The sequence below is a fragment of the Symphodus melops genome (assembly GCF_947650265.1).
Source record: "Symphodus melops genome assembly, chromosome: 18".
Taxonomy (NCBI): Eukaryota; Metazoa; Chordata; class Actinopteri; order Labriformes; family Labridae; genus Symphodus; species Symphodus melops.
Window position 1 is genome coordinate 20,552,917 of NC_136708.1, and position 26,587 is coordinate 20,579,503.

Consider the following 26,587-nt stretch of genomic DNA (forward strand, 5'->3'; position numbering starts at 1 on the left):
AGTCAAATGGTATTGAGATTAAAGTCTGTCAAAGCAAGCAGAAAAATATGTAATCTGGTTATAAACAGGATGGGTGCTTCAATATGCTTTTGAGTAGGCCTATATTTAATTATCAGCAAAATATTAAAACAATGTTAACAACTTTACAGACCAGTCACTGCGGTGGATTTCAGTCTTAAAAATTTATTTCCACTTGAATCTTATCAAAGTTTTTTTTTTTAATTTGTATTAGACACCCTAAACTTTTTTTTTTTTTTTTTAATGTAAAGAAAACAATCTGTCAATTACTGAAGTAACCACCAAGGGACATTTTAAACACATGATGAGGTGTTTCAAGTTGAACAGCTTAATGGTGCATGATTGGTTTCATTGATTAAATTAATACAAATAACGTTTTTTGTTGCTGTTTTTCAATTGGATTGAATTGAATTGTCACAAAGTATTTGTTAAATATGCTTTTGTTTTGAAGGAATTTACCGGAAGTACTTATCTTATACTCTCGCGAGCTTTATAACAGGGAGCGAGAGGGCGGTGTAAGTGCAGATTTTAGACCGGTTTCTCCCCGATACCAAGAGACAGGACGCTGGACTAGTGAACCCCCACATATCTATTTGCTAAAGGAGAACACCAGATACCGACACTTTTACCTACCTTGACGACGAATTTGACTAACCGTCCGGTAATTATCCGTTTTATTCTTGTGTTTTGAGTTGTCGGTTAGTCGTTAGTTTCGTCGGCTAAAGCTAGCTGCTGTTAGCTTTGCCAACCGCCGCTAACGACTTCGTGAAAATGAACCAACTCTGTATGTGTGCTGAACTGTCACAAACATTTCAAACGCTGCTGTTTCTTTTCTGTCCCTTTCAGATACAACAACAGAAACTAGAAAGGACGAGCGAGGGGACGTTTTGTTGAACTTCGAGCTGTCTTTGGTGGTGAAAGGAGAGACTTCCAGACGAGAGGAACCCCGAGCGGCCCGGTTCCACTTCAGCGACCCCCCCCCCCTCAGCTCGGGGAGCGGGGAGCAGGGTGCCTGTCAGCGGATCTGAAGTCACAGTTTTTTTGACCTGAGAAGGGAGAAGTAACAACTGGGTGCCGGGTCATCCGGACTGAGACCTCATGAATGGAAATCGGAACAACAGGTGGGATCCCCCAGAATAACGCGGCCATGCTTCATGTGCTGTGCGGGTGCAGATACAGCTCTGACGATTTTGATTGAGCATTTTGAATCAAGTCTACCACTTAAAATAATTAAACTTTTATATGCTTGATCTGGATTTTTTTAAAAGCCCTTTTAAGTGTTATCATCGATCCACTTTTTGTCCAGATATGTCGAGGCAACTTGGGACTGTTGCATCTTGATCCAGATGCACATTTTTTAAGATCATGAGATCCAGTCGTCGAGTTGTCCAAATGGGACTACAAATCACAATTTAGGCTCCTGGCTCTCTAAAAGATCAGAAGCTGAACAGTCAGCATGGGGTCACTTCAAGTGTTTTTAATTTAAGGGAGAAAGCCCCCATCTTACCCTCACAATCCCTTTCTAACACTGAGACTTCATTTAACAGAAATACAGTATATCTAGAAACAGATAGAACTGATTATTAACAAACCTGGGATCAAAGGAAAATGTCCCAGGTCAGATCTGGTGTCACCGGCTCCAGGACCAGATTGACCCATGAACACCTCTACATGAAATGAGGGGTTTACTTGTTAGGAAGGACTTCAGAGTGTGTCCTAGGGTTCAACTTAAAGTGATGAATGAAAGCTTGAACATGTTGTTTTTGGTTTTGGAAAGCTATTTTAGCGGTCGGTTTGTTAATATGACTTGTTATGTCATTTGATTTACATTTTGTTCTGGAAATCCGACTGTAATCAAGCCTTCCTCTACCATCACATCGTGGAGGTTTGATCTGTATTGAAAGAAAAACTCCACGATGAGACTTCTTTTTTTAGTTTGGATCCGATGATCTACACTTCGATCTGATTATTTTTAAACGGAGGCCTTAATGGGCACTGGGCCATTTCCAACAAGGACTTTATACTGGGTTGATTGTTTCTTTCGTGGTCACTCTTGCGTTGTGGAGTGCGCCTGTGTGCATATGTGAATGTCCCAAACCTGTCTCACGGGTTATTTGTTCTGTCTACGTCAGTCTTTGTCGGCTGTCAAAGGCAGGTGGTGATCCCGTCAGGTGTGTCTGAAGCCCGAGAGAGTCTGGCACACATTCAGGGAGGTGTGTGTGTGTGTGTGCTCATATCAGTTTGAAGGGCAGCCTTTCACACCAGCTGCTGCCATAGTTACCCAAGCTATCAAATAATGTTCAGTTAACCGCTGCCTGTGTTAATTAGAAATCAATTGAGCTTGGCAACGCATTATTCAATTGACTCTGTTGCCAAGGGGCCACAGTTTGTGAGTCACAGCTTGTTTATTATTGATGTTGTAGGGGGCCAGTGGTGCGCTGGAAAGAGGGTCAAACTGGTTCACAGAAACTGACCCATTCATACTTTTTACTCTCCACCCATTTTCAACCTTATGAGCCATTCAGCCCGGAGCGTTGTCTGAGAAGAACCCACATTTCGAGGTTTTAAAACTGTGTCAGAGTTATAAATGAGCTTTACGAACTTGTCAAGTCAGAGTGACACATATTCTTCAAAGTAGGCTCGTTTCTTTTTAGTAAGAAATAATTGGCCAGTTTTGTTTAGTATATAAAATCAAACATTACCCAAAGGGACGTCTCGGAGTGCTTCTTTGTATAGACAACTTTCCTTGGTTTAAGAATATTTTAGTCATCACAAATTAAACCAGCAAATCTTTGTATTTTATCAACTGTAGTGAGTGAATGTCAGGGATTTGTTGTGATTGAATGACAGAACGGAGGGTTTATGGATAATGGATGGATGACTCTAAAGATGAGTACGTTGTAAACTTTTTGCTAGATTTATTGAACATCATGATGTATTCAGCGTCCTGGGCTGCTCGATGTTGCATTGGTTCGCTCCATTCCCTTCCAGCTAACAGGTTCCTGGTTTAATCCCTGTCTGATGGGATCTCTGTGTGTGGGATCTGCATGTTGTTCCAGTATACAACATGTGTGCTCCTTACCTCCAGCTCCTCCCACAGTCCAAAGACGTGCGTCTCAGGTTTAAGTGGTGACTTCAGATTGGCCGTCAGCGTGAGTATGTCAGCCCTGTGATTGACTGGCCAACAGTCCAGGGTGTACCCCGCCTTTCGCAGCTCAAATGACAGCTGGGATCATCTCGAGCCCCCCACCACCTCAAACAGGAAAATGGCTTTAGATGACCAGTGGAGGGATGGTTTCACTGTCCTCATTCCCTCATTTGGAGGAGTTTTTGACAGCTTTCTGCTTCTCAAACAGAGGCTAACATTAAAGGAACTGTTCGGTGCTGTTCGAATTCAATTGGAAGAATTTGAACATCACCGAAAAGTCGTGAATATTCCTGTTTGAACTGAACCGTTTACATTTCCCTGAACATCCTTTCATGTTTCCTAGAAATCCTGGTTTGATTGTGAACAGCCCCAAACCCAGCGATGTTTAATTTTTAATGCTGTGTAACAGGAGACACGCGTACATGTGTCACAGCTGAGAGGTTTGCCCTCAGCACCAGGAGTGTGCAAAGTACAGGAGGTTATAACACAGCTTATTTTAATACCTGAAACACACGAGCAGTCGGCGGCAGGAGTGAAGTGATGTCAGGACCGGACAACATTACGTCTGTAGAGAACTCTCTCAAAGTGTGTGGGTTGAATGTCGGCTCTGTGTGGGTTGCTCACGTTGAGGAGTGCGTTTCTACGATGCAGCAGCCTGATAAGTGCAAATTAATGCTCCATTGTTTCTCATTTTACAGTGACCCTTTGTGTTTTTGGGTCATTAGTGGAAGAGGGGTTGCTGTCTGTCTCCTGCATAAAGAAGCTTTATAGAGAGGCTGGATTCCTTTTTTTACGATCGTCTGTCTTTACTTCTGGATTTGAATCTCTCGGGCAGAGCAGGCGGTGGAGCCGACTGTTTTTGTTTGTTGACGCACATTATTGGAGCTGCAGAGGCCTTTGACCTCAGAGGGTCTATATCAGGGGGGATCAAGTAGAAACGGATGATTGCACGCGGTACTCCAAATAGATAACTACGCTGGAAATGATTAACGGAACATCTCGGAAGAAACGAATGAACCATCACAACATGAAGAAGTCAGATGATGAACAGTTTTCTGTTTGTTGTTGTAACACACACTCATGTTTGGTATCTGATCACTGAACGTGTCGATTTCCAATTATGACAACACAAGATGTTAAATAAACCCAAACAAGCTGTGCCTTGTATTAAAGCTTCAACATGTCAGTAACGGTAGCTTTTTTATTTTTATTTTTTTTGACCTCCCAACTCAAAACAAACACAACAAGAACAGTGTTTTGGTTTCTTCTTTTAATAAGCAGGAAAAACAAATTTGATTTTCAGAGTGGTCAGGAGTTCTTCTGAAGTTGATGAACGGTCTATAAACCAATCGTTGAAGCGCTGAAAATAAATGACCATGAATGCACAGCGACGTGTCGTGACAAACTGACTCCAAAACGGTCTGCAGAGTCTCCAGATGAATGAGACAAATTTGTGCGCAGCTGTTTTTGTACCTCCTGTCGGCGCGCCTGTAGTTTCCATGGAGAAACTGTTGCAAAATGAGTGTTGTCTCCATGGCAACGGCACAGGGGAGGAAGCGACCAGGGGATGCAGACGGGTAACACCTCAGGGCAGGTTCAGGGTCGGCTCTCGACCCCCCCCCCCCCCCCCCGCTCTAAAGCGCAGGTTTCAGTGTTTCCCTCCGTCTGTCACAAACACACCAGCTTCTACTATGTCGACTTTAGTTCACGTTAGTCACTGTTGTGAATGCGAGTCCTCTGACTCACATTTATGGAAATTGTGTGGCCGCGTGTGATGTCATTTCATGTCTTTCACGAGTACTTTCCAGTTTGGCATTTATGAAAATTGGTGTCGAGTTGTTGTGGTGTGTCAGCCGCCTACTTTTCCTCCCGTCTGGCAAAGGCCATGTCAATCCGGAGAAATCGTCCTTTATTCAAAATGTCACCAAACCCTGTAACCTTTTTGTACGGTCATTATCAGATCGGCGTGAGGAAGAACAACAGCACTGGCCCGTTTAGATTCAGCTCAGTCAGTTTGATATGAGGAAATCGTTTTAACGTCTCTGACCATCTTCAGTCCCGACGCACACACACACACACACACACACACACACAAACACACACACACACACACACTCTGCTCTTTCCTCCTTATGAACCACTTCCTTCCTACAGTTTGTGGTCTTCACAGAGCTCTCTGCTTGTATCAAATCGTCACAGATTCAGGAGAACTGGTTTGTTCTCTGTTTGAGCCGCGTTCACACGTCAGATGTCGCCTCAACAGGCAGAAATAGCTGGTTAGATTATAGACTGTGCTCTAGACAAGATGTCCATGACATTGTTGGTTTTGTTCAATATTGAGGATGAGATGCATACATGCAGTTTTGCTCATCAATGCAACAAAATGCAGGGAATAACTGGATATGCTGAAACAAACATAAGAATGATCAGAGTGACTCAGACTTTGAAGTTCCAGATGTTGAGCACTAAAGTGTGGAGTTCAGAAGAACGTTTGTCAGCAGGAGTGAATGGTTTAATGTTCGTCGCTCCTTCAGGCGTGCACATCAACACTCAAACATTCAGGGACATGACATGTTTGTTTTCAAAAGGCCAGGGTAAAAACGTCTTCATTTACCTGTGTTCCTGTAGGAGACGCTGGAGCCCAAGCCCTTTTTTCGCTGCCACGTCGACCTGGCTATGGCACCATCGGGAAGCCCATCAAGCTTCTGGCCAACTGTTTCCAGGTGGAAATTCCCAAGATCGACGTCTATCTCTATGAGGTGGACATCAAGCCTGACAAATGTCCTCGCAGGGTCAACAGGTCGGGAGTCGATCAACACATCAACACTTTTCTTTTGACTTCATTCTTGTACTGTCATCTCTTACTGTTTGCACGTTCAGATCAAAGTTCTTTTTTTGTGGTTTCTGCAGGGAGGTGGTGGACTCCATGGTTCAGCATTTCAAGGTGACCATCTTTGGTGACTGTCTGCCAGTTTACGATGGGAAGAGAAGCCTTTACACTGCCACTCCACTACCTGTGGCCACTGGTGGGGTGAGACTACACCTATATGTTTGAATGCTGGGCTTTCTTGTATTGCAGACCAAAAAAACAAAAACAAATGTTTAGCTTGACAAAGAATGCCGAGGACATCAGGACATAGCTCAGGTCTGTTTTTGTTTTTTATTTTGCCAGATATTGTGTCTAGCTCACTCTAGCTGTTTTCACTCCTGAAAAATTCGAGAGGATTTAAGGCCGACTACCCCTGAAATCATTCTAATCAAGCAATAGCAATCTATCCCTGTCAGACGGTCTCCAGAGGCAAGACAGGACATCAAAACAGCAACGTGGAATCAACAGAGTCCCTTATACGACGCTATGATGAGAGATTGTTTTTTATATCAAGGATGAGGAAGAATGAGAATATCAGCCAAACAGTGGAGAAGAACACACTGGCCAACAGAAAAGTTAAAGCAGCAGTTTGATGAGGTGCACAGGGGTCGAACCTTTCACGTCCATACGGTCTCAGCTGTTCACATTCACACAGGCAGCTTTGTGCCAACAAGGCCTCTTCCTTCAAAAGACGCCCATGCTGATTTACATTTAAAAACAATCTGAGTTGGGAGGCGACAGTAACCGTTGTCTTCCTCTTCAGGTGGATCTGGACGTCACCCTGCCAGGTGACGGAGGGAAGGACCGCCCATTCAAGGTCTCCATCAAGTTTGTGTCTTTGGTCAGCTGGCACATGCTGCATGAAGTTCTGACGGGACGCGTCATGGCCGAGCCGGTGGACCTGGACAAACCGATCAGCACTAATCCTGTTCACGCCGTGGACGTCGTCCTCAGACACCTGCCCTCCATGAAGTGAGCTTCCTCCGTGTGTCGCTCATATTCAACATAATGGAGACAATGTTAAAGTCTGAAGTCTTCTAATAATGATGAGTAGATTAATGCTGCAGCTAACCTTCACCATGTTATCGTTTGCAGTGTCAGTGAAAGAGAATTAATGAATGAAGCATGTGAAGAGGATTTGTTCTGGTCATGAATTATGAGCCAAGGATTTCATCCCGGAGGTCGAGGCTCCTTTAATTTATGATGCAGTATTCAAACCACAATGTGTCACTTGGTGTAAAAGCTGCAGTTTGTTAAAAACTAACCTTCATAAGAAATATTTCTCTTTGACTTGAATTTCCCTCGGGATCAATAAAGTATCTATCTATCTATCTATCTATCTTGATTAGCTGGCCACACTGCGATTTGGGTCTGACAACAAGCGAGGGATCCAAAGCATATTTCTGCACTTAAACTCCAGATATGACATTTGTTGAATCCATTAACCTGATTTTTTTTTTTTTTTTAACCTCTCTATCCTTTCAAAAAATCCTCTCTATCCTCTCGTGGTTTCAAACTTGTAACTCATGCTGCACTCTGTGAACCGCACACCAAATACAAGTTTTATTTTTGCACCTTACAAACCTCTGACTCCCCTCTGTGACCATCAGGTACACGCCCGTCGGGAGATCCTTCTTCTCGTCCCCAGAGCGCTGCGATCACCCGCTCGGTGGAGGACGAGAGGTTTGGTTTGGTTTCCATCAGTCGGTGCGGCCTGCCATGTGGAAAATGATGCTTAACATTGATGGTAAGTCAGTACTGCCGAATGACATGATGTAGTGCGCACGCCAATGTTAGCACACTTTGGTTAACTCGAAGCTTCACGTGAATTGGCAAAGAAAGACCATGACCTAAAGACACTTACATGACATCCAAATAAGCAGTGAGTATGGAAACGGCTTTAGATGTCCTGTGCATGTAAGCAGGATGTAAACTCTGTCTACAGGGAGAGAGAAGCATGAGTCATCGACAGATGCTGTTATATGTAAATGTCCTCTGACTCATGACTGATAAGACTTTATACTTTGATTTGTGCTGTATTTGTGTATAATGCTGATTATACCTTTGGTGTTAAAAGGAATAATAGAATTTGCCATTTCCAGGAAAATAAGCAACAGAAACGCAAAGCACAACATCGGCAAGTGTCCAAATAAACCGGACGTAGAGTTTGACCTTGTCCTGTTTTGTTTCAGTGTCAGCCACAGCTTTTTACAAAGCCCAGCCAGTCATCCAGTTCATGTGTGAGGTACTGGACATTCAAAACATCGACGAGCAGCCACGTCCGCTCACGGACTCCCACAGGGTCAAGTTCACCAAAGAGATCAAAGGTGCGTGCAAAGAAAAGGTTTGAGCTGCGGTGCCAGGCTTACCCTGCACGAGCACAATTTGTATCCTTAAGTCAGATGTTCTAAATCTATCAGTTAGAGCTCGAGTTTCCTAACGCTCGTTTACATCGATGTCTCTCCATCTCGACAGGCCTGAAAGTAGAAGTGACGCACTGTGGAACCATGCGTAGGAAGTACAGAGTCTGCAACGTAACACGACGCCCTGCCAGCCTCCAGACGTACGTCTCCACGTCGCAGCACTGAACGTGCCATCAAAGCTGCCGTGAGCTTGAATTAACAGGAGATTTGTTGTTTCCTTTAAATGCACAGATTTCCACTGCAGCTAGAAAATGGTCAGACAGTGGAACGAACTGTGGCCCAGTACTTCAGAGAGAAGTACAACCTGCAGCTCAAGTACCCTCACCTGCCCTGCCTGCAGGTGGGCCAGGAACAGAAACACACCTACCTGCCCCTGGAGGTAAAGGAGCACAGCATCACTCGCTCTTCCTGAAATTAATTTGTATCCGAGTCGGATTGTGTAACTGACTTCTGCTCCGTCTCAGGTCTGTAACATTGTAGCTGGCCAGCGCTGCATTAAAAAGCTGACAGACAACCAGACGTCGACCATGATCAAAGCTACGGCTCGCTCTGCTCCAGACCGACAGGAGGAGATCAGCAGGCTGGTGAGTGTCCTGCTGACCGGAGATGAACACCATCAAGACTTCAGTTTGTTTATGCTTGCTTTCTTCTTTCTGCCTCTCAGGTGAGGAGTGCAAACTACGAGTCGGATCCCTTCGTCCAGGAGTTTCAGTTCCGCGTTCGAGATGAGATGGCTCAGGTGACGGGCCGAGTCCTGCCCGCCCCCATGCTGCAATATGGCGGCAGGGTGAGCTCTGAGCCATTTATGGTACCTTCCCCTTTTAATCATGCTTTTTATGCACGACTGTGTTTTTCTGTGTGTGTGTGATTTGATTTAGTTTAAAATCACAGATCAGAAGTAAATGATCCTGATTCTTCAAATTCACTCTTGATTCCTCTGAAACTGCTCAGAGTTGTTTTCACATTAGAACATGAAAATATGAGCTGCACTCATACATTTAGTGTGTGTGTGTGTGTGTGTGTGTGTGTGTGTGTGTGTGTGTGTGTGTGTGTGTGTGTGTGTGTGTGTGTGTGTGTGTGTGTGTGTGTGTGTGTGTGTGTGTGTGTGTGTGTGTGTGTGTGTGTGTGTGTGTGTGTGTGTGTGTGTGTGTGTGTGTGTGTGTGTGTGTGTGTGTGTGTGTGTGTGGCTGTGGTTTTCTGCTGTATTACTGTTCTGCTGTTTGAGCGACATTTTAATTTAGAACTTTTCCTGTTTTTAAACCCTGCCCATACCAAAGAATCATTTAATGCATGACTTAAACCGAATCCAGCACAAATGAAACCTAAGATGTGATTTCTCTTTTAATGCCATGATCAGCCTGTCCATCATGTTTTGTTTATGTAGTTATCAGTAGCCATTGATCCTGAAATCCCACCATTTCCTTTTGAATTCTTGAATCCATACTCTGTCTGTGTCCCTGTACTGTACGTGTCTGTGTGACTGTCAGCCCCAGCAGATCAACCCTGCACTGTCGTTGCAGAACCGCACGGTGGCCACGCCCAGCCACGGAGTGTGGGACATGAGGGGGAAGCAGTTTCACACCGGAGTGGAAATCAAGATGTGGGCCATCGCCTGCTTCGCCACACAGAGGCAGTGCAGAGAAGAGATCCTGAAGTGAGTCCAGATCCACTTTGATACGTTTCAGTTTTGGCAAAGCTATCTGTGATGAAACCCTGAGGGGAAGATAAATCCACGCATGTTGGAGGTTATACAGAATCCATGAAATAAACAGTTCAGATATTGTAATCAGGAAACATTCTTCAATTGGGAAGCTACTCTAACATCATAAATCTTCAGTGTATTTAATGGGTGTTTGAGTCAGATAACAGACTATTCACTGATGTCACATTAATCCTAAACGTCCCCCCCCCTCATGTTTAGGAGCTTCACTGACCAGCTGCGTAAAATCTCAAAGGATGCTGGGATGCCAATCCAAGGCCAGCCTTGTTTTTGTAAATACGCCCAGGGAGCTGACAGTGTGGAGCCCATGTTCAGACACCTGAAAAACACGTATGGCGGGCTTCAGCTCATCATCGTGATTCTGCCTGGAAAGACCCCCGTCTATGGTAAATGAATAATCAAGCTAAGCTTCTTGCAATGCTGACAATGTAAGAAAAGAGCGGTCACAAAACTCGTACATGAAGTCTGTGTTTGAACAGTTTGGGAGCACATCTCCTTTAAATGTTATTTATAAACCTTGTACATGAAGATGCGGCGCTAAAAGAGCACGTCACTCCGCTCTTCATCTCCTTACGCTGGCTTAGACTCTATAATCCAGGTCTCTCCTCCCTCCCGCTACGCTCTGCCTGTGGAAGGCCTCTGATCCCAACCTTCACAACAACGGGCTCCTAATACACTAACTCGACTTTTCTCCTCTGTCGCCCCCCGGTGGTGGAACAAACTTCCAAAGTCCATTCGCTCTGCAGAGTCCCTTTGCACCTTTAAGGACAAACTAAAGACCCAGCTCTCTTGACCTTTGACCTTAATGAGGACGATGATGAAGGTCTCGATAGATGATGGTTTTGTTTGATAACGACGACTTTTAAAACTCGTGCTCGGCCTCCGCTCACTTCCTGTTCCTGTCCAGTCGGACTCAAAGCGGACCGTTTGCTCTTACAGACGTCATTTCCTTTTTCTGGATCCTCGCTTGTGTTGTACTGACTCTCTGTTCGTCCCTTTGGCTGAAGGCGTCTGCTGAGTGATGTTTCTGCTCTCTAACCCACAGCTGAGGTGAAGCGGGTTGGCGACACCCTCCTCGGCATGGCCACTCAGTGTGTGCAGGTGAAGAATGTAGTAAAGACGTCTCCTCAGACCCTCTCTAACCTCTGCCTGAAGATCAACGTCAAACTGGGAGGAATCAACAACATCCTGGTTCCACACCAACGGTAAAATCAACACGAGAAACGTTTTCCTCTCTCGTTGATTCAGTTTTAATCCTCTGATCTCCAAACGTGTCCGAGGCTGTTTCAAAGAGCGGTCTTAACATTTTATCTTGTTGTCTCTTAAATCCACGCAGACCCTCGGTGTTCCAGCAGCCTGTCATCTTCCTCGGAGCGGACGTCACTCATCCTCCAGCAGGAGACGGGAAAAAGCCATCCATTGCAGCGGTGAGACTCGACGTAGAACCCGTTCTTACCAGTCTCATAAAAGTCCCCAAACTGCGTGACGCGTTTCTGACCCCCTCTGTAATGTTGTTGTTCCTCTCCAGGTGGTAGGCAGCATGGACGCCCACCCCAGCAGGTACTGTGCTACAGTGCGGGTCCAGAGGCCCAGACAGGAGGTCATCCAGGACTTGGCGTCTATGGTGCGAGAGCTCTTGATCCAGTTCTACAAATCGACCCGTTACAAGCCGACGAGGATCATCTTCTACAGAGACGGAGTGTCGGAAGGACAGTTCAGACAGGTAGAGCCATCGTTTAGCTTTGTTTCGCCCTGAGCTAGTTAGCCACGCCTCCTTTTATAAAAGTGAATCCTTCGAGGTTCAAACTTTGAATGAGCTCTTTTCTTTCTCTGCTAATGCCAGCTGTCCTGGCACCACCAACACATTTAATATATTGTTTTTAAATGTAGAAATAGTAACTGTATGTCACTGTTCAGGTGCTGTATTACGAGCTCCTGGCCATCAGGGAGGCTTGCATCAGTCTCGAGAAGGACTATCAGCCGGGGATTACTTACATTGTTGTGCAGAAACGCCATCACACGCGACTCTTCTGTGCAGATCGCAACGAGCGGGTGAGTAAGACCTCTCTCTCTCTCTCTCTCTGTCTCACGTCTTTTAAAGGTTGATCCAGCAGCCAGACAAGAGAAACCTTTAGCTCACCGTTAGGACCTGTCGAGTCTTTCTATAAGTCAGCGTGATTATTCTGTTTCCCCCTCAGGTTGGACGAAGTGGAAACATTCCTGCCGGCACCACAGTGGACACAGACATCACGCATCCTTATGAGTTTGACTTTTACCTCTGCAGCCACGCTGGAATCCAGGTACCATAACGCGGGTCTAAACAAATCTTAAAAGGTCTGATACTTAACATCAATGAAGCAGATCTCATCAACATCCTGTCGACAAATATCGTGAAGTAATGACCTACGAGAGCTAGAAACTGGGTTTGTTGTTCTTCACATCGTGTTCACAAAAAGTCAAACTGAAGGAGAAGCAACAGATCCTGATTCCTTGGATGAATATCAGGATATCGTGAATGACTTTGTTAAACACTCAGAGCTATATTTAGCAGCTGTTTGTCCTCTCTCTGCCGATCGTCCTCCTCTGAGATGTAATGAACTCTGATTTCCCCCTCCAGGGTACGAGCAGGCCCTCCCACTACCACGTCCTGTGGGATGACAACTGTTTCACCGGCGATGAGTTCCAGCTCCTCACCTACCAGCTGTGCCACACTTATGTCCGCTGCACGCGCTCCGTCTCCATCCCGGCACCGGCCTACTACGCCCACCTGGTGGCCTTCCGCGCCCGCTACCACCTGGTCGACAAAGAGCACGACAGGTGGGTGGGGGGGGTGGGATAACTTAAACAGCGACGCTAACCTAAGAGCTCGAAGGTGGACGCGACTTAATGTGGTTTCATGTTCTTTTCCCCGACAGTGCGGAGGGCAGCCACGTCTCAGGGCAGAGTAACGGCAGGGACCCCACGGCGTTGGCCAAGGCTGTCCAGATCCACCACGACACACTGAGGACCATGTACTTTGCCTGAGGCCCCCCCCCCCACACACACACACACATCCTCCATCTACTCGGACAGTCCTCGTGCCCGCCTTCCATCAGCTGGCTCATCTCAAACCACGCGTCCCGACTGCCGGCTGTGTGAGGATGTAAAAAAAGCCAGAGAGAGTCACAGCCACATTATGCAATAAGAAACAGCCAATCGTTTCTGCTCTCTCTCTCTCTCTCTCTCTCTCTCTCTCCTCTCTCTCTCTCTCTCTCTCTCTCTCTCTCTCTTCTCTCCTCTCTCCTCTCTCTCTCTCTCTCTCTCTCTCTCTCTCTCATCATCTCCTCTGCTGTACTCAGTGGATCTGTCTCCTGTTGACGCTCACACTTCACAACTGCTTCCAGGTTTCACAGCAGCTCAATGTTGTTTTTTTTTTGCTTCTTCTTTTTTTCTCACGTGTTAAGAAATGTCAGAGCAGCAGGGAATCCAAACACTTGGGTTTGAAGCAGAACCGGTGAGGACCCGCCTCGCTCTGTCACCTCACATTGAGCCTCATGTTGCTGGTTTATAGTGTCGACGGTTTTACATGTTTGTTTGCGGGGTTTTCTTCTTCTTCTTTAGATGCTAAATAGTTAGCGTTGTTTCTCTCGAGCAGACGTGTTTACGCTGGCAGCGTGTTAGTCGAGTGCGTTCGTGACAGACGTTTGGCCCTCTAGCTGCCTTCGAGGTCGCTCTTCTGTCTCCCTTTAAGCCGCGGCTCCTCACAGGTGGGACTCGACGCTCTACCAACACAGACAGTGAATGATCTCTTGATTTTACGCAAAGCCGCACACAGCCATCGATTGTGTATCGCGTGAGGCCTTACAGCGAGGCGAGGGCGCAAACGGGACTGTTAGAAAACAACGCCATGACCACAAAAATGCAACAATTTTAAACCTTCTTTTTCTTATAGTTCAGCTCGGTACAAAGTGTAAAAAAAAAAACCAAACAGTCTGTGTGTTGTATTCCTCTTACTATTTATACCTTCATGAATCTTTTTAACTTAAATTAACATCCAGCAATAGTTCAGAGAAGACAGACTATTTGCGACTCAAAACCGATTTTCTAAACGAGGATCTGACCAATGAAGTCGTCACGTTCCTCTTCAGTGCAATAAAGTGTTCATGCAGAGCGAGCAGGGTCAGCGCTGGGTGTTGTCGACCAGGATTGGCGTGCTGAAATAGTTTCGTTTGTTGGGTTTTGGCAAGTTGTGACTTTGGATGGAGGACGTTTCAGTGTTTGGCGTTCTGTTGATCATTAAGGACTGATGCTGCCGGTGTGTGTGTGTGTGTGTGAGCGTGTGTGTGTGTGTGTGTGTGAGCGTGTGTGTGTCGTCAGTCACGATGTCCGAGAGCGTTGGGAGAGATTAAACAAAGTGCCTGAATTGTTGGTTAGAGATTAAGACGTTGGAGGGACAGAAGGTTGGTTCAGTTCTCTGTGAAACCGTTGCACTGCCCGACACACGGCGCCGGACTGATATCGAAGCATGAACGCGGATTCCTCATCGTAACGTCTCCTCGCCACGAGGAAGTAATCACTTTCAGTTCTTCTTTTTTCCTCGTCAGCACACAACATCCTGTTATCCAAACTTTTAACCACCGCGCTGAAAAAAAGCACGCTTTTATTAAGGGCTGCAATGATCACGCCGTTTGTCCGCTAATCAATTAATCGCTAACTTTCTTTGACATCGGAGACATTTTTAAAGAAGTCTTTGAGTCCGTGCTATCATGTAAAGTCCTCATCTGACACTGTCACTAAACACTGATGGGGGTTTGTGGAAATATTACAAGATGTGACGCAGTCGTACGTTTTTTCCAGCCGTCTCCACAAACGCGCGAAGGATCATCGTCACTCTCGTTTGAGACGATCAAAGAATCTCCTGATCACAACTTTTTGATCTCAAACTTTAATTATACTGAAAGATCCAAAAAAGCAGTTTGGGATAGAAATCGTGCGCCGCTTCTTGATTTCTGCATCAAAGAGATGAATCGTCTGTCGATCACTCGCCGCTCTAGTGCAGAGACCTTTTCTAGACGTAACTTTATACACGGTAATAAAAGAAAACCATTTGCCTGAGACTGCTGCACCCTGGTGGTTTATTCAGAGTGTAACGACGTAGGAGAGGAGACGCACCGGCGATTATCGAACACTCTGACGCGTGTCAAAAAGCTTTGAAGCCTTTTATCAGAAAACGCTTGGCAGACGTTTGTCTTAAGGTTTTCACCGGCCGGCTCTTGGAGAGCGGTGTGTCGAGGCCTCGCAGTACAGCGTGACGCAGACACAGCCTTCAGGTGTCATCACTTGGACCAAACCATCGTGCCTGGTCAGGAGGAGGAGGAGGAGGAGGGGGCGGAGTCAGGGGGAGGTGAGGGATCGTCGGCGTATAACGTGTGGACAGCTTTTTACTCTCACACACTCACTGCATGGTGTTAAACGGCTCTGCTAACCGCTAACTGTGCTAGCTACCTGTCACTGAACCAAACTGAAGCTGCTATAAGAAAAGACATTTAATTTAATACGTCATCAGAAGTACATATAGGCTTTATGATAGTAATATAACGAGAGGAGGAGGATATGGTATTTGACTGCACTTAAGAGGATGCATGTGTTCATGCTTTGGAGCAGAGTTCGTGCTCGATTATTTAGCCTCTAGATAAAAAAAATTTAATTCTAAGAAATCCGAAGATGTTAATAATGTCAGACATTACCAGCATTTGATTTTACTTGAAAGAGAAATGAGTGGAGGGCATGTTTATTGTTGGTTCTGCTTGATTTATGGGAGTCTAACTAGGTCAAATTAGAGCCTTATAAGAGAACCATTTCTGCGCTCGTGAGCCTGAACGCAGCAGGACTCGCTCTTATCAGATGCCTTTTTTTCCTTCAAATTAAAAGCATTTTAAAGTCTGGATTGAGATATATTTATATGTAAAGATTAAAGATGTTAATGTGATGCACACACCACTTATTTTTTCTAACTAAAACCCTTTTAGAGACACAGGCGTGCTAGCTGTAGGGAAATATGCCGTTTAATAATCGTCTGTGAGATTACTTTTTTTCTTTTCTTCCAAATTTAATAATGCAATAGTTTACTTACTTGTGTGTTTGCTGGTTGACCCGCTACAAAGTGGAGACTGTTTTTAAGTCATGTAAGTGATCAGGTGAACCTTCACCCCTCCTCTGCACAGACCTGTGAAGACCTCCCTCTCGTATCATCTCAAAAGCTCCTCGAAGACGTTTCTCAACGAGCGCTGCATTTCAGATGTTTTGTGTTTTTTTGCATATTGATGAGCAGAGGAGGGATGAAAGTTCATCGTCGGACACGTCGGTCCGTAATCAGACTGTGCCTTTCATGATGGTGCTGAAAAACGAAACGAGTAAATCAAAGAAATCTTAACTTTCAGAAAGGCCGCAGAGGCCCAGAGTCTACATTGATAAGTATATATTGATACATGACGATACTGTAAGGTGTGATTGTTTGTTTGTGTGTGTGCGTGTGTATATTTTGTGTGTGAATTCCTCTGACATATGCCAAGAACACATAAATATGCAGACCTGATCAGTGTGGAGCTGACCGGACCAAAAGGCCTGTGGGGATCAGTTTCAGACGACGGGCACTCTCAGCACAACGCAAAAAGTAGACTCTCTAAAACGAGGGAAACCTTCTCGACTCTGTCGTAACGAGTAGATCCGTGTCGACCTCATGTAGCATTATTTATTGAACTCTTCCTTCCACAGGGGAAATGGCGCTTCCCATACTGCCTGTAAACGCATCTCTCCTCCCTTTTTTTTTTTTTTCGTGATTCATCGTCGAGTGGACGGCAATAATGAAGCATGTTTCTCAGTATGCGTGCTGCCATATCTGACCCATTTACAACGTCACCTTTTCATGTGAGACGTCGGCGTTTACAGACCCGGGGTAATTCTCTAGGTTAGTTTGTTCCTTCACGAGTGCCCGTCGCCAAGGTTAAGGGATTCCCCACAATAATAACTCTTGAAACCTCTGTGGTCGGCTGCATATCGTTTAAAAAAAAACAAGACAAATGATGTTTGGGTTTCACAGTTTATTAATGTGCTTGTGTTATGTCAAATGGTGTCACTTTTAGAAGTCAAACTGTACGTCAAGACCTTGTCTTAACACTCATCTGATCCTGGTCCTAAGTTGAGCCTTTTTATTTGGTTGTCATATTTAATTTTTTGGAATAAATACTCAATGTATGAAACGTGTGTCAGTTGTGTTTTGCTTCGTGCTCTTAGAATTTACTCAAATTCAAAGTTTTGTGGAAAAACCTGAAGCCAAGTCCGCCTTAATTTAGAAGAGAACGACCGATAAATCAACTCGCCGATATCAGCGTACGCAGTGACCATCGGTATCAGTTAATTTTACCTCTGATCTGTGACGATATTACAAGATTTATTCACCAGTCCAATCGCATTTCATTTGTTTAATTGTACTACATGCAGTTGTATTCCTGGCTGTCACCAGCAGAGGGCGCTGTATGGATTACAACAAACCTCACAGAGTGTAGGGTGGGGATGTATGAACATGCACAGTTATTTTCCTGTCGAGTGGCCATCTTTTCCTGATAATAAATCTTTTACGCAAGTGTTTGATGACTGCGTCTAAGTGATCAACTCAATAAATGTATCTAAATATCTCGTCAGATCCAACTGCTGAAGAGTTCAGCCAATATTTTTTGATATATTTCTTTTTTTTCTCTCCTCTCCCCAATATCCACGTCGATATCGGCCCCCCAAAGATCCTGTGTCGGCTGGGCTCTGATATTTAATACAATTCAAAAAACTTTATTTGTCCCCTGGTAGCAATTAAAGAGCACACAGAGCAGCACATGAGCAACAGTGCAGCTAAAAGTAAAAGACTATACTAATAGTATAGGTTTTTAAAACCTACAGTACTAGATAGATAGATAGATAGATAGATAGATAGATACTTTATTGATCCCGAGGGAAATTCAAGAACTACTACTACTAATAATACATTTTTTTTGTAACTCACTTTACATTTTTCAATCTCAAAGTGCTAGAGTTTAAAAGAGTAGCTAAAAACACAAAACATCTAAAAACGAAGTTAAGACAAGGATAAAAAAAAAAAGATGAGTCTGTAAAATGAACCAACTGTATTTAGCTTTATTGAGATTTGTACACGTAAATAATAAACACATGCACAAAGCGCGCTGCTTTACCAACATGTCCATCTGCTCTGAGCTCAGGAGACGACCAGAGGGATGTTATCTGTGTTTACATGAACTCCACCTGCACCTGCACCTGTGTTCATTATTACAGACGGGAAATGGCCACAGGTCGGTCATCGGTGTCTCGCTGTTTGAAGTCACCTCAGAGCAGAACTTTATAGCTGCAGCGTCGTGTCCTCTGTGTGTTTACACGTCTAGCTGTCTGAAGCCATGACTCCAAATTAACTCTGCAGTGAACAACCTCCACTTCCTGCTTACGCAGCCTCACATCCCCGGGGTTTTTAATTGCTTTATCCCTCGCTCCTATAAAGCTCTCATCTTTGATTAAACAGTGTTCGTGTTGTGCTGCGAGTCACAGGAAGAAAAAAAAAGATTATTTACCCAATGACACTCTATGTGACACAAAGGTCACAAAGACTGCAGCTGTGATCACAGGTGAAAAATAGCCACGAGTGGGTGACCATGATAACCCCGGTTCTCTGAGTCCATTACTCACGTTTGAGCTTCTTTAAATGGCACGAACCAACCAGAAACGTCCCATTTCAATCTCATTCTCCAAGAATCTGCTCCCGAAATTGTCTTCACCATTAATTTCTCTTTTCTTCTAAAGATGTCTAAGCAGCAACCTAAAGGTGAAAAACGAAGTCGATGTGGAAATTCAAAATCCTGCTGTGTTGAATGAACATATTAACAGCCTGGTACAAAAAACGAAATAGTGGTCCGACTAGTTATTGTCATCATCGGCAAACACTGTTCTGGGGGTGATTGAAAAAAAATAAAATAATGCATTTGTTTAGATTTCAAGAATACAAGTCTTTCCAGCAACTGTTAATCTCAAGTATTTTATTGCAACCAGTTGTAATGATGTTTCTGGAAAATCCCCATTCATCACTTTTGTACAGCGGTTGGCCTTCGCTACAACAGCACATACAAGTTTGCTAAGTAAAGAAATAATAACTGAGGATAATCTTGCAAAAGGAAACGTTTATTTCATCTCTTCACATATTTTAACACTATTTTTTCCTGTCAGTTGTGGAATATATACAAATCAAACTGAGCTCCATTTACTGTTGAGGTGAGATAACAAATCTCAGTCCTTTCAAAATCTATACATTTTTGCTTGGAATAAAGAAAACCACTCACAGATCTTTAATTCTCTCTACAGAACTTTCAAGGATCAGGTGCTTTGTTGTGTGTTTCAGTCTTTGAGGGTTCCTGCTGAGGAACCCTCCGACACCCCAGGATGTGCAACTTGGCCATGATGTTCCTGCAGCAGTGTTTCAACATGCTCCTGACAGCCGCTGACGAGAAGTAGAAGATGAACGGATCCAAGCAGGCGTTTAACGTGCAGGACAGTAAAGCCACGTCTCTCCAATCTTCGCTATCGTGACGAACAAAGCCCACCACGTGGGAGGCGTTGTACGGCACGAAACAGACCGCGAAAACCAGCAATGTGCCAAGCGCCAGACCGATGGCGCGCAGCCTCCGCCGCCTGCTGATGTTGGGCAGACGGGACAGTATGTGGATGAAGTTGACGTAGCAGAAGAAGCATATGAGGAAGGGGAGGCAGAAAAGAACGAGGAAGAGCTCCAAGCGGACCGGCAGCAGGATGTTGAGCTCGTCGTTGGTAAATTCCAGGTAGCAGGTGGGTGGAGGCGTGGTCGGGCTGTTGAGGATGCTGCCAGTGCGGTTGTGGCCGTCTACACCTTCGTTCCACTGGGCGTAGGTCATGATGTAGACGATGATAAGGTTCAGACAAGCGATCAGCCAGATAATGATGCTGGTGAACACGGCATACCGAGGCCTGCGCCACACGGAGTACCTGAGGGGGAAGGCGACCCCGAGGTAGCGCTCCACGCTCACAGCCGTGAGGAGCAGGGTGCTGTTGTAGATGGTGACGTAGAACACGAACCCAGTGAAGGGACACAGGGCGTAGGGCAGCATCCACGCCATGTTGTCGGAGGCCTCCTTCATTTTAAAAGGCAGGAACGCGAGGAAGATGAGGTCAGAGATGGTGAGGTTGAGGAGGAGGATGTCGATCGGGGCTGCCTTCCGACGCACCTTGCGGCAGAAGGTGTTAAATGCCAGGATGTTGGCAGGGACCCCCATCATGAACGTGAGGATGTAGATGGAAAGCAAGATCTGGCTGTTCACCATGGCAGCTGATCACACGAAGGACAGACGCTACTGGAAACAAAAAAAAACAAGAAGCATGATTCATTAAGAGGAACTTGATCTTTGTTGAATAATTTAGTTTTATTTTATTGTGAATGAATTTAACCAGTGAAACCTCATTTAGATTAAGAATCTCATTTACAAGAGAAGAAGAAAAATCATTGTTCAAATAATCTACAGCCTGGAACGTCTTCCTCCAACACCTTTAATCCACTTCTAAAAGAGCTCAAATTTACAACGATTTGATCGTTGGATCCACCACCCATCCATCCATCCATCCATCCATCCACCCATTTATCCATCCATCCACCCATCCACCCATTCATCCATCCATCCATCCATCCATCCATCCACCCATCCACCCATCTATCCACCCATCCACCCATCCATCCACCCATCCATCCACCTATTCATCCATCCACCACCCATCCATCCATCCATCCATCCATCCATCCACCCATCCATCCATCCATCCACCCATCCATCCACCCATCCATCCACCCATCCATCCACCCATCCATCCATCCATCCATCCACCTATTCATCCATCCACCACCCATCCATCCATCCACCTATCCATCCATCCATCCACCCATCCATCCACCCATCCATCCACCCATCCACCCATCCATCCACCCATCCATCCACCCATCCATCCACCCATCCATCCATCCATCCATCCATCTATCCATCCATCCACCCATCCACCCATCCATCCACCCATCCATCCACCCATCCATCCACCCATCCATCCACCCATCCATCCATCCATCCATCCACCTATTCATCCATCCACCACCCATCCATCCATCCACCTATTCATCCATCCATCCATCCACCCATCCATCCACCCATCCATCCACCCATCCATCCACCCATCCATCCACCCATCCATCCATCCATCCATCCATCCACCTATTCATCCATCCACCACCCATCCATCCATCCACCCATCCATCCATCCATCCATCCACCCATCCATCCATCCATCCATCTATCCACCCATCCATCCATCCATCCATCCATCCATCCATCCATCCATCCACCCATCCATCCATCCATCCATCTATCCACCCATCCATCCATCCATCCATCCATCCATCCATCTATCCATCCATCCATCCATCCACCCATCCATCCACCCATCCATCCACCCATCCATCCATCCATCCACCTATTCATCCATCCATCCACCCATCCATCCATCCATCCATCCACCCATCCATCCATCCATCCATCTATCCACCCATCCATCCATCCATCCATCCATCCACCCATCCACCCACCCATCCACCCATCCATCCACCCATCCATCCATCCATCCACCCACCCACCCATTCATCCATCCATCCACCCATCCACCCACCCATTCATCCATCCATCCACCCATCCATCCACCCACCCATTCATCCATCCATCCACCCATCCATCCATCCATCCATCCATCCATCCACTCATCCATTTATCCACCCATCCATTCATCCATCCATCCACCCATCCATCCATCCATCCACTCATCCATTTATCCACCCATCCACCCGGCTTGCAGGGGGTTTAAATCCCGGCTATAATTTTCCGAGAGGCCGTGTACACTCAGTATTTAACAGGACATGCTTAGAAATTCTCCATAACTACAACATAACTAACTAACACAGCTGGTATCAACATTTAAAGAATTCTTGGTCCATATAATGAAATTCCTCCTTGAATTGTCTTCAAAGAGACAGAAAATGTATTTATTATTCTATTTTTCTAAATACATATGTAAAGATTTAGAGATAATCAATAAATGCCCCTGAATGAAATTCTAATTTATGAGTGATTAAACTCACCTCTCTCAAGCTTTAAAGATGTGGCTCTCCATCGCTGCGTGGTCGTCCTGTGTGATTGCTGCAGCTCCGTGTTTGCATGTCCTTCTAAATATCTGCTCCAACGGGGGAAATTTAATAAGCGTCTGGACGCCGTCTTTGTTCTTCTCTCTCTTTAAACATCATCACCAAGCAACCGCTCGAAAGCTGGAAGTGATGCTGGCGAAAACGTGTCACAATAAAAACAAATAGAGTATTTGTTTGAAAGTTCCCGACAGTAGCAGAAAGGACAGATGTTGGATCTGAGCATAAAAGACCGTCTGATGTTTTCACGTTATTTCTAATGATCCTCTTCACATGAATACAATTAAACAAGTATGAGGGAAGCATGTTACGCCTCATAAAGAGTTTGAGAAACAAAAGGTAAAACTATTAATCATTTCTACAAAAGCAATAAAGTATAAAAAAAAAACATACATTAGCATGAGCAGCTTTTGCATCAGTTAAGTAGCTTATACTTTAAATTAGCATCACAAGCTTCGTCAGTCGATAGTGCAGAAGTATTTTATTTATGAGTTCTATTTTATGAAGACATGTCCTTTAACTTTCACATCATACAAAGTTTCAAGAACAGCCTTTTTCTACCTTCATAGTTCTCTGAAATCAAACATCCTGGCACAGAAAGATGCAGTAATGTATTCATTTATGTCATGAATAAGTATGAGGGTTTTTTTTATTTTTTATTAATGACTTGTTAAAACGTTTTCTGTCTGACACAAAGGCCAAAGAGTTTTCTAAAGAGGTGAAGTCACTGTCGGCATTTCTTTCTAAAATATTCTGAAATACAGTCTACTAAGAAGTCTTTTTACAGTAAGCTGGCAAACACAAGTGTGTGTGTGTGTGTGTGTGTGTGTGTGTGTGTGTGTGTGTGTGTGTGTGTGGGTTGAAGCTAAAAGGAAGAAAAAAACGTGCAAAGTATTGTCACTTTTTTTTATTCTTAAAAGACAACAGACACTTTTCAGAATACACTTCATGTTGTTATATTGATGGATATTTAAGATCACACTGAAATGAAACAGGGTTTATTGAAATACCCTTTTAACTCATCAGGTAGTCATTTATTCAAGTGCAGGATTATTACTTTATTTTTTTGACTTGTCAGAGCCGGTAATGCTTACAAGTAAAACGTCAGCAGTGAGCCACATGGTTGAGCCGGAGCTCTGTCCAAAATGCAGCCACACATGCTGATATCTGGTCTTTAAGAGAGGAACACATAAAAAGCATTTACAAGACTGAGATTAAGACTCACTGTGTGTTTAATGTGTTCATGTTTCACGGTTGGAGAATCTGTCATGAAACCAAAAGTCTGACGTCAAGTTCAACGTGGGCTGGTTCAAAAATAAGACTCAAAGAAGAACATTTCTTCCATGAGTGGTGTTCAGTTGTGGTCCTCGGTCTGACGCCGTCCATCATTAGGTCTGTTTATTCTCCCTGGTTACAGACGACACCTTCTGACATTCATCGCAGTTTGTGAAAAAAGCTATCAGGAATAACTCTTTGAGAGTGAAAACCGATTCTACCGCTGTCTTTTTCTCTTTAGAATCAATTAAAGGAGGAGATTTGGATCATGTTTTTGTACTTCCACAGAAAGGATGTGTGTGCGCCAGGTAGAAGTCGTGACTATACATCGTCTTTGGCTGTTAGACAGCAGACACAAGAAATAGTTGTCTTCCATCAGATTCCCCCTAACAACGATTTTTCCAGAAATCTCCGGGTCTCCACTTTGTTTGACCTCCCTTTGGACTTACGTCATGACATCAGCCGCCTTCTTGCTCCTTTCAGAGCCTGTGGGTGGCGCCTTTATATTTGCTGCACCATTGGCACTATAACGCCGATGCCTACACCCTTCCCTCCGGCTGTATTGACTTTGCTGTCCGCAGATTTTTCCCATGATTCCCCTCGACACTGCCGGCGACAGCATCAGCATGATGACCGGCTCCAGGAAAACATTACAGGAGCTCGTCAACATAGCGTACGCCCTCCACTCGACGTTTTCATTCAACGCGAACCCGACAAAGTGTGTGGCATTGTAGGGCGCGTAGCACACCACAAACACGGCCAGCGTCGTCAGGGCGACCGTCAGAACTCGTCTCTTCCCAAAAGGGCGCAGGTTTGAGCGCCACACCAGAGTAACACAGCGCAGCGTGCAGAAGGACGTCAGAATGAGTGGGATGACAAAAAAAACAATGGCCATCTCCAGGCGTAGAGGGAGCAGAATAGCCAGCTGTGAGGCGTTGAAGTGATCATAGCAGACTGAGGCGTCACCCTCAGAGGAGACGAAGTTAGCCCCTCCTTCGGCGAACAGGCTGAAACTGAGGTGGAGGAGCACAAAGAACCACAAGGCGACGCTGATGTAGCAGGAGATCCTACCACGCCGATACCTCTTGTAGACAATGGGGAAAGCGATGCTGAGGTAGCGGCCAACCGTCACGGCGGTGATGAAGAGGCAGCTGCCGTACAGCGAGGAGTAGTGGAAGAAGGTGTAGACTGGGCAGACGGGCGCAGGGAGGGTCCAGTCATGAAGCAAAGTCTCCACAGCCTTGACGGGCAACCAGGCCACAAGCGCAAGGTTGGCCAGGCACAGGTTGACGGCGTAGACCACGTTGGGTGTGGCGCCGTGCTTGCGGGCCTTGCGCACATACACGAACAGGACCAGAAGGTTGGCGGGCAGGCCCAACACGGAGGTGAAGATGTAGATGAAGATAGCGATCCAATCCTGGCAATTCACATGCATGTCTTCAGTTTAGGCCGTGGACGCTGCGGCGAGGTGAGAGGCATCGGGAGTCCAGAAAAAAGAAGCACGGCCTCTGATTCACCATGGCAACGGTGAGTCTCCAACCCAGGTCAAACTGGCAGGAAAGTCAGGCGAACAAAAGTCCTACTTTACAAACACTTATGTACATAGTTGTCCTTGAGTACCGTCCATTTGTAACCCATAACCCTTCTTCTCCAATCTGAAACAGAAGCTGCTGCAGGGACGCGTTTCTACCTTCGTCATGTTCAGACTGAGCTCTGAGTCATCGGAAACATCTCTCACACAGGTGACAGAGAAAAAAAAAAAGAGGGGCGTTGGCCATTTAGTTGCTGATGCATGTGGGCATGAAGTGGGCTTGGCACATACGACATCATAACAGTGTAAGCAGATAAAAAAGATGCATCCACTCATGCAGAAGTAGGGGGGCATTTAGCCGGCACCAGTCTGCCTTAATTGCCCTCTCAGAGGAGGACAACAGACAGGTAGCATCTGGGCCCTTAAGTGAAATGATTCAGAATAATCAGTGCATCAGGAAACACATGGCCATACCCTTAAAACTGAGGCAGTCTAAATGAACTGGAGAGCCGGGCAGTTAAGTCGTAAATATGCCGAAGTTGATGGTTGATGCGAGGACGGGATGGGCTGGGCTTTGGGAAACTGTGACTTGTTTGTGGCACGAAGGCAGTTTTATGGTGGAGATGGAGTTTTTTAGTGTGTGTGTGTGTGTGTGTGTGTGTGTGTGTGTGTGTGTGTGTGTGTGTGTGTGTGTGTGTGTGTGTGTGTGTGTGTGTGTGTGTGTGTGTGTGTGTGTGTGTGTGTGTGTGTGTGTGGGTGTGCCATGCAAAATGCTTTTGGTGGAGTAAATGGAGCAGAAAATCTAAGTGGCTTGTTGAAGATGCAGAAAAACAGATACCAAGAAACCAAGTATACCAAGGAGAGACGAGCAGTTAAAACATGGCTGCTGGATGTTTGATCAGAGTATTGATTCCTTGTTACAAACACGTGTGTGTGTGTACAGTTACACTTCTGACATGTTTGCCTTGTTTATAAGGTTAATTGAGGGCTGGGACTAAATATTGATAGAGCAACATTTTGTTGTCTTGACTTGTGTGACAGAGCTTTATATCAATGTTTTAATAAATGGATTTACCTGTGAATCTATTGCATTACTATAATAATCACTATTAAGATATAAAGCAGAGTGAGAGATGAGTGTGAGAGTGTGATGCATCATTACAAACCTCCTCTGCTGCTTGATTCACGTTATATTTGGGCCAAAGCTCAGAAGCACAGATGTTTCATCCAGAGCACAGGGGGAGAATATGTCCTCTTTAAAATACTTCACTTCTTTCCCCTTTTTTTTTTTCATAATGGCAATTTCTT

At 45.2% G+C, this 26,587-nt stretch overlaps 3 protein-coding genes across 6 annotated transcripts; 1 reads left to right on the forward strand and 2 right to left on the reverse strand.

Annotated features, from left to right (window-relative positions):
• Positions 1-469: 469 nt before the first annotated feature.
• On the forward strand, positions 470-13,431 carry ago3b (argonaute RISC catalytic component 3b). 4 transcript variants are annotated; one of them, XM_079368361.1, is made up of 20 exons: positions 470-679; positions 865-1,139; positions 5,795-5,966; positions 6,077-6,197; positions 6,799-7,007; positions 7,646-7,782; positions 8,228-8,362; positions 8,511-8,598; positions 8,690-8,837; positions 8,923-9,042; positions 9,123-9,266; positions 9,946-10,112; positions 10,380-10,564; positions 11,224-11,383; positions 11,515-11,605; positions 11,707-11,901; positions 12,096-12,230; positions 12,377-12,478; positions 12,796-12,995; positions 13,094-13,431. In XM_079368361.1, the coding sequence occupies exons 2-20, from the start codon at positions 1,121-1,123 to the stop codon at positions 13,200-13,202; spliced, it is 2,637 nt and encodes an 878-aa protein (XP_079224487.1). In that variant the 5' UTR covers positions 470-679; positions 865-1,120; the 3' UTR covers positions 13,203-13,431. The 4 variants fall into 4 exon arrangements, with proteins under 4 accessions (XP_079224487.1, XP_079224489.1, XP_079224488.1 ...); XM_079368363.1 differs by having other exon boundaries at positions 9,979-10,112; XM_079368362.1 differs by having other exon boundaries at positions 9,123-9,245.
• A 6,145-nt stretch (positions 13,432-19,576) lies between these two features.
• LOC306838969 (free fatty acid receptor 3-like) lies at positions 19,577-20,576 on the reverse strand (the record flags this gene model as incomplete). Its single annotated transcript, XM_079367409.1, has 1 exon — positions 19,577-20,576. The coding sequence occupies exon 1, from the start codon at positions 20,561-20,563 to the stop codon at positions 19,577-19,579; it is 987 nt and encodes a 328-aa protein (XP_079223535.1). The 5' UTR covers positions 20,564-20,576.
• A 3,617-nt stretch (positions 20,577-24,193) lies between these two features.
• Positions 24,194-25,267, reverse strand: LOC306838970 (free fatty acid receptor 3; the record flags this gene model as incomplete). The annotated part of the gene is made up of 1 exon (XM_079367410.1): positions 24,194-25,267. Exon 1 carries the CDS (start codon positions 25,181-25,183, stop codon positions 24,194-24,196), a length of 990 nt encoding a protein of 329 aa, XP_079223536.1. The 5' UTR covers positions 25,184-25,267.
• Positions 25,268-26,587: the final 1,320 nt, after the last annotated feature.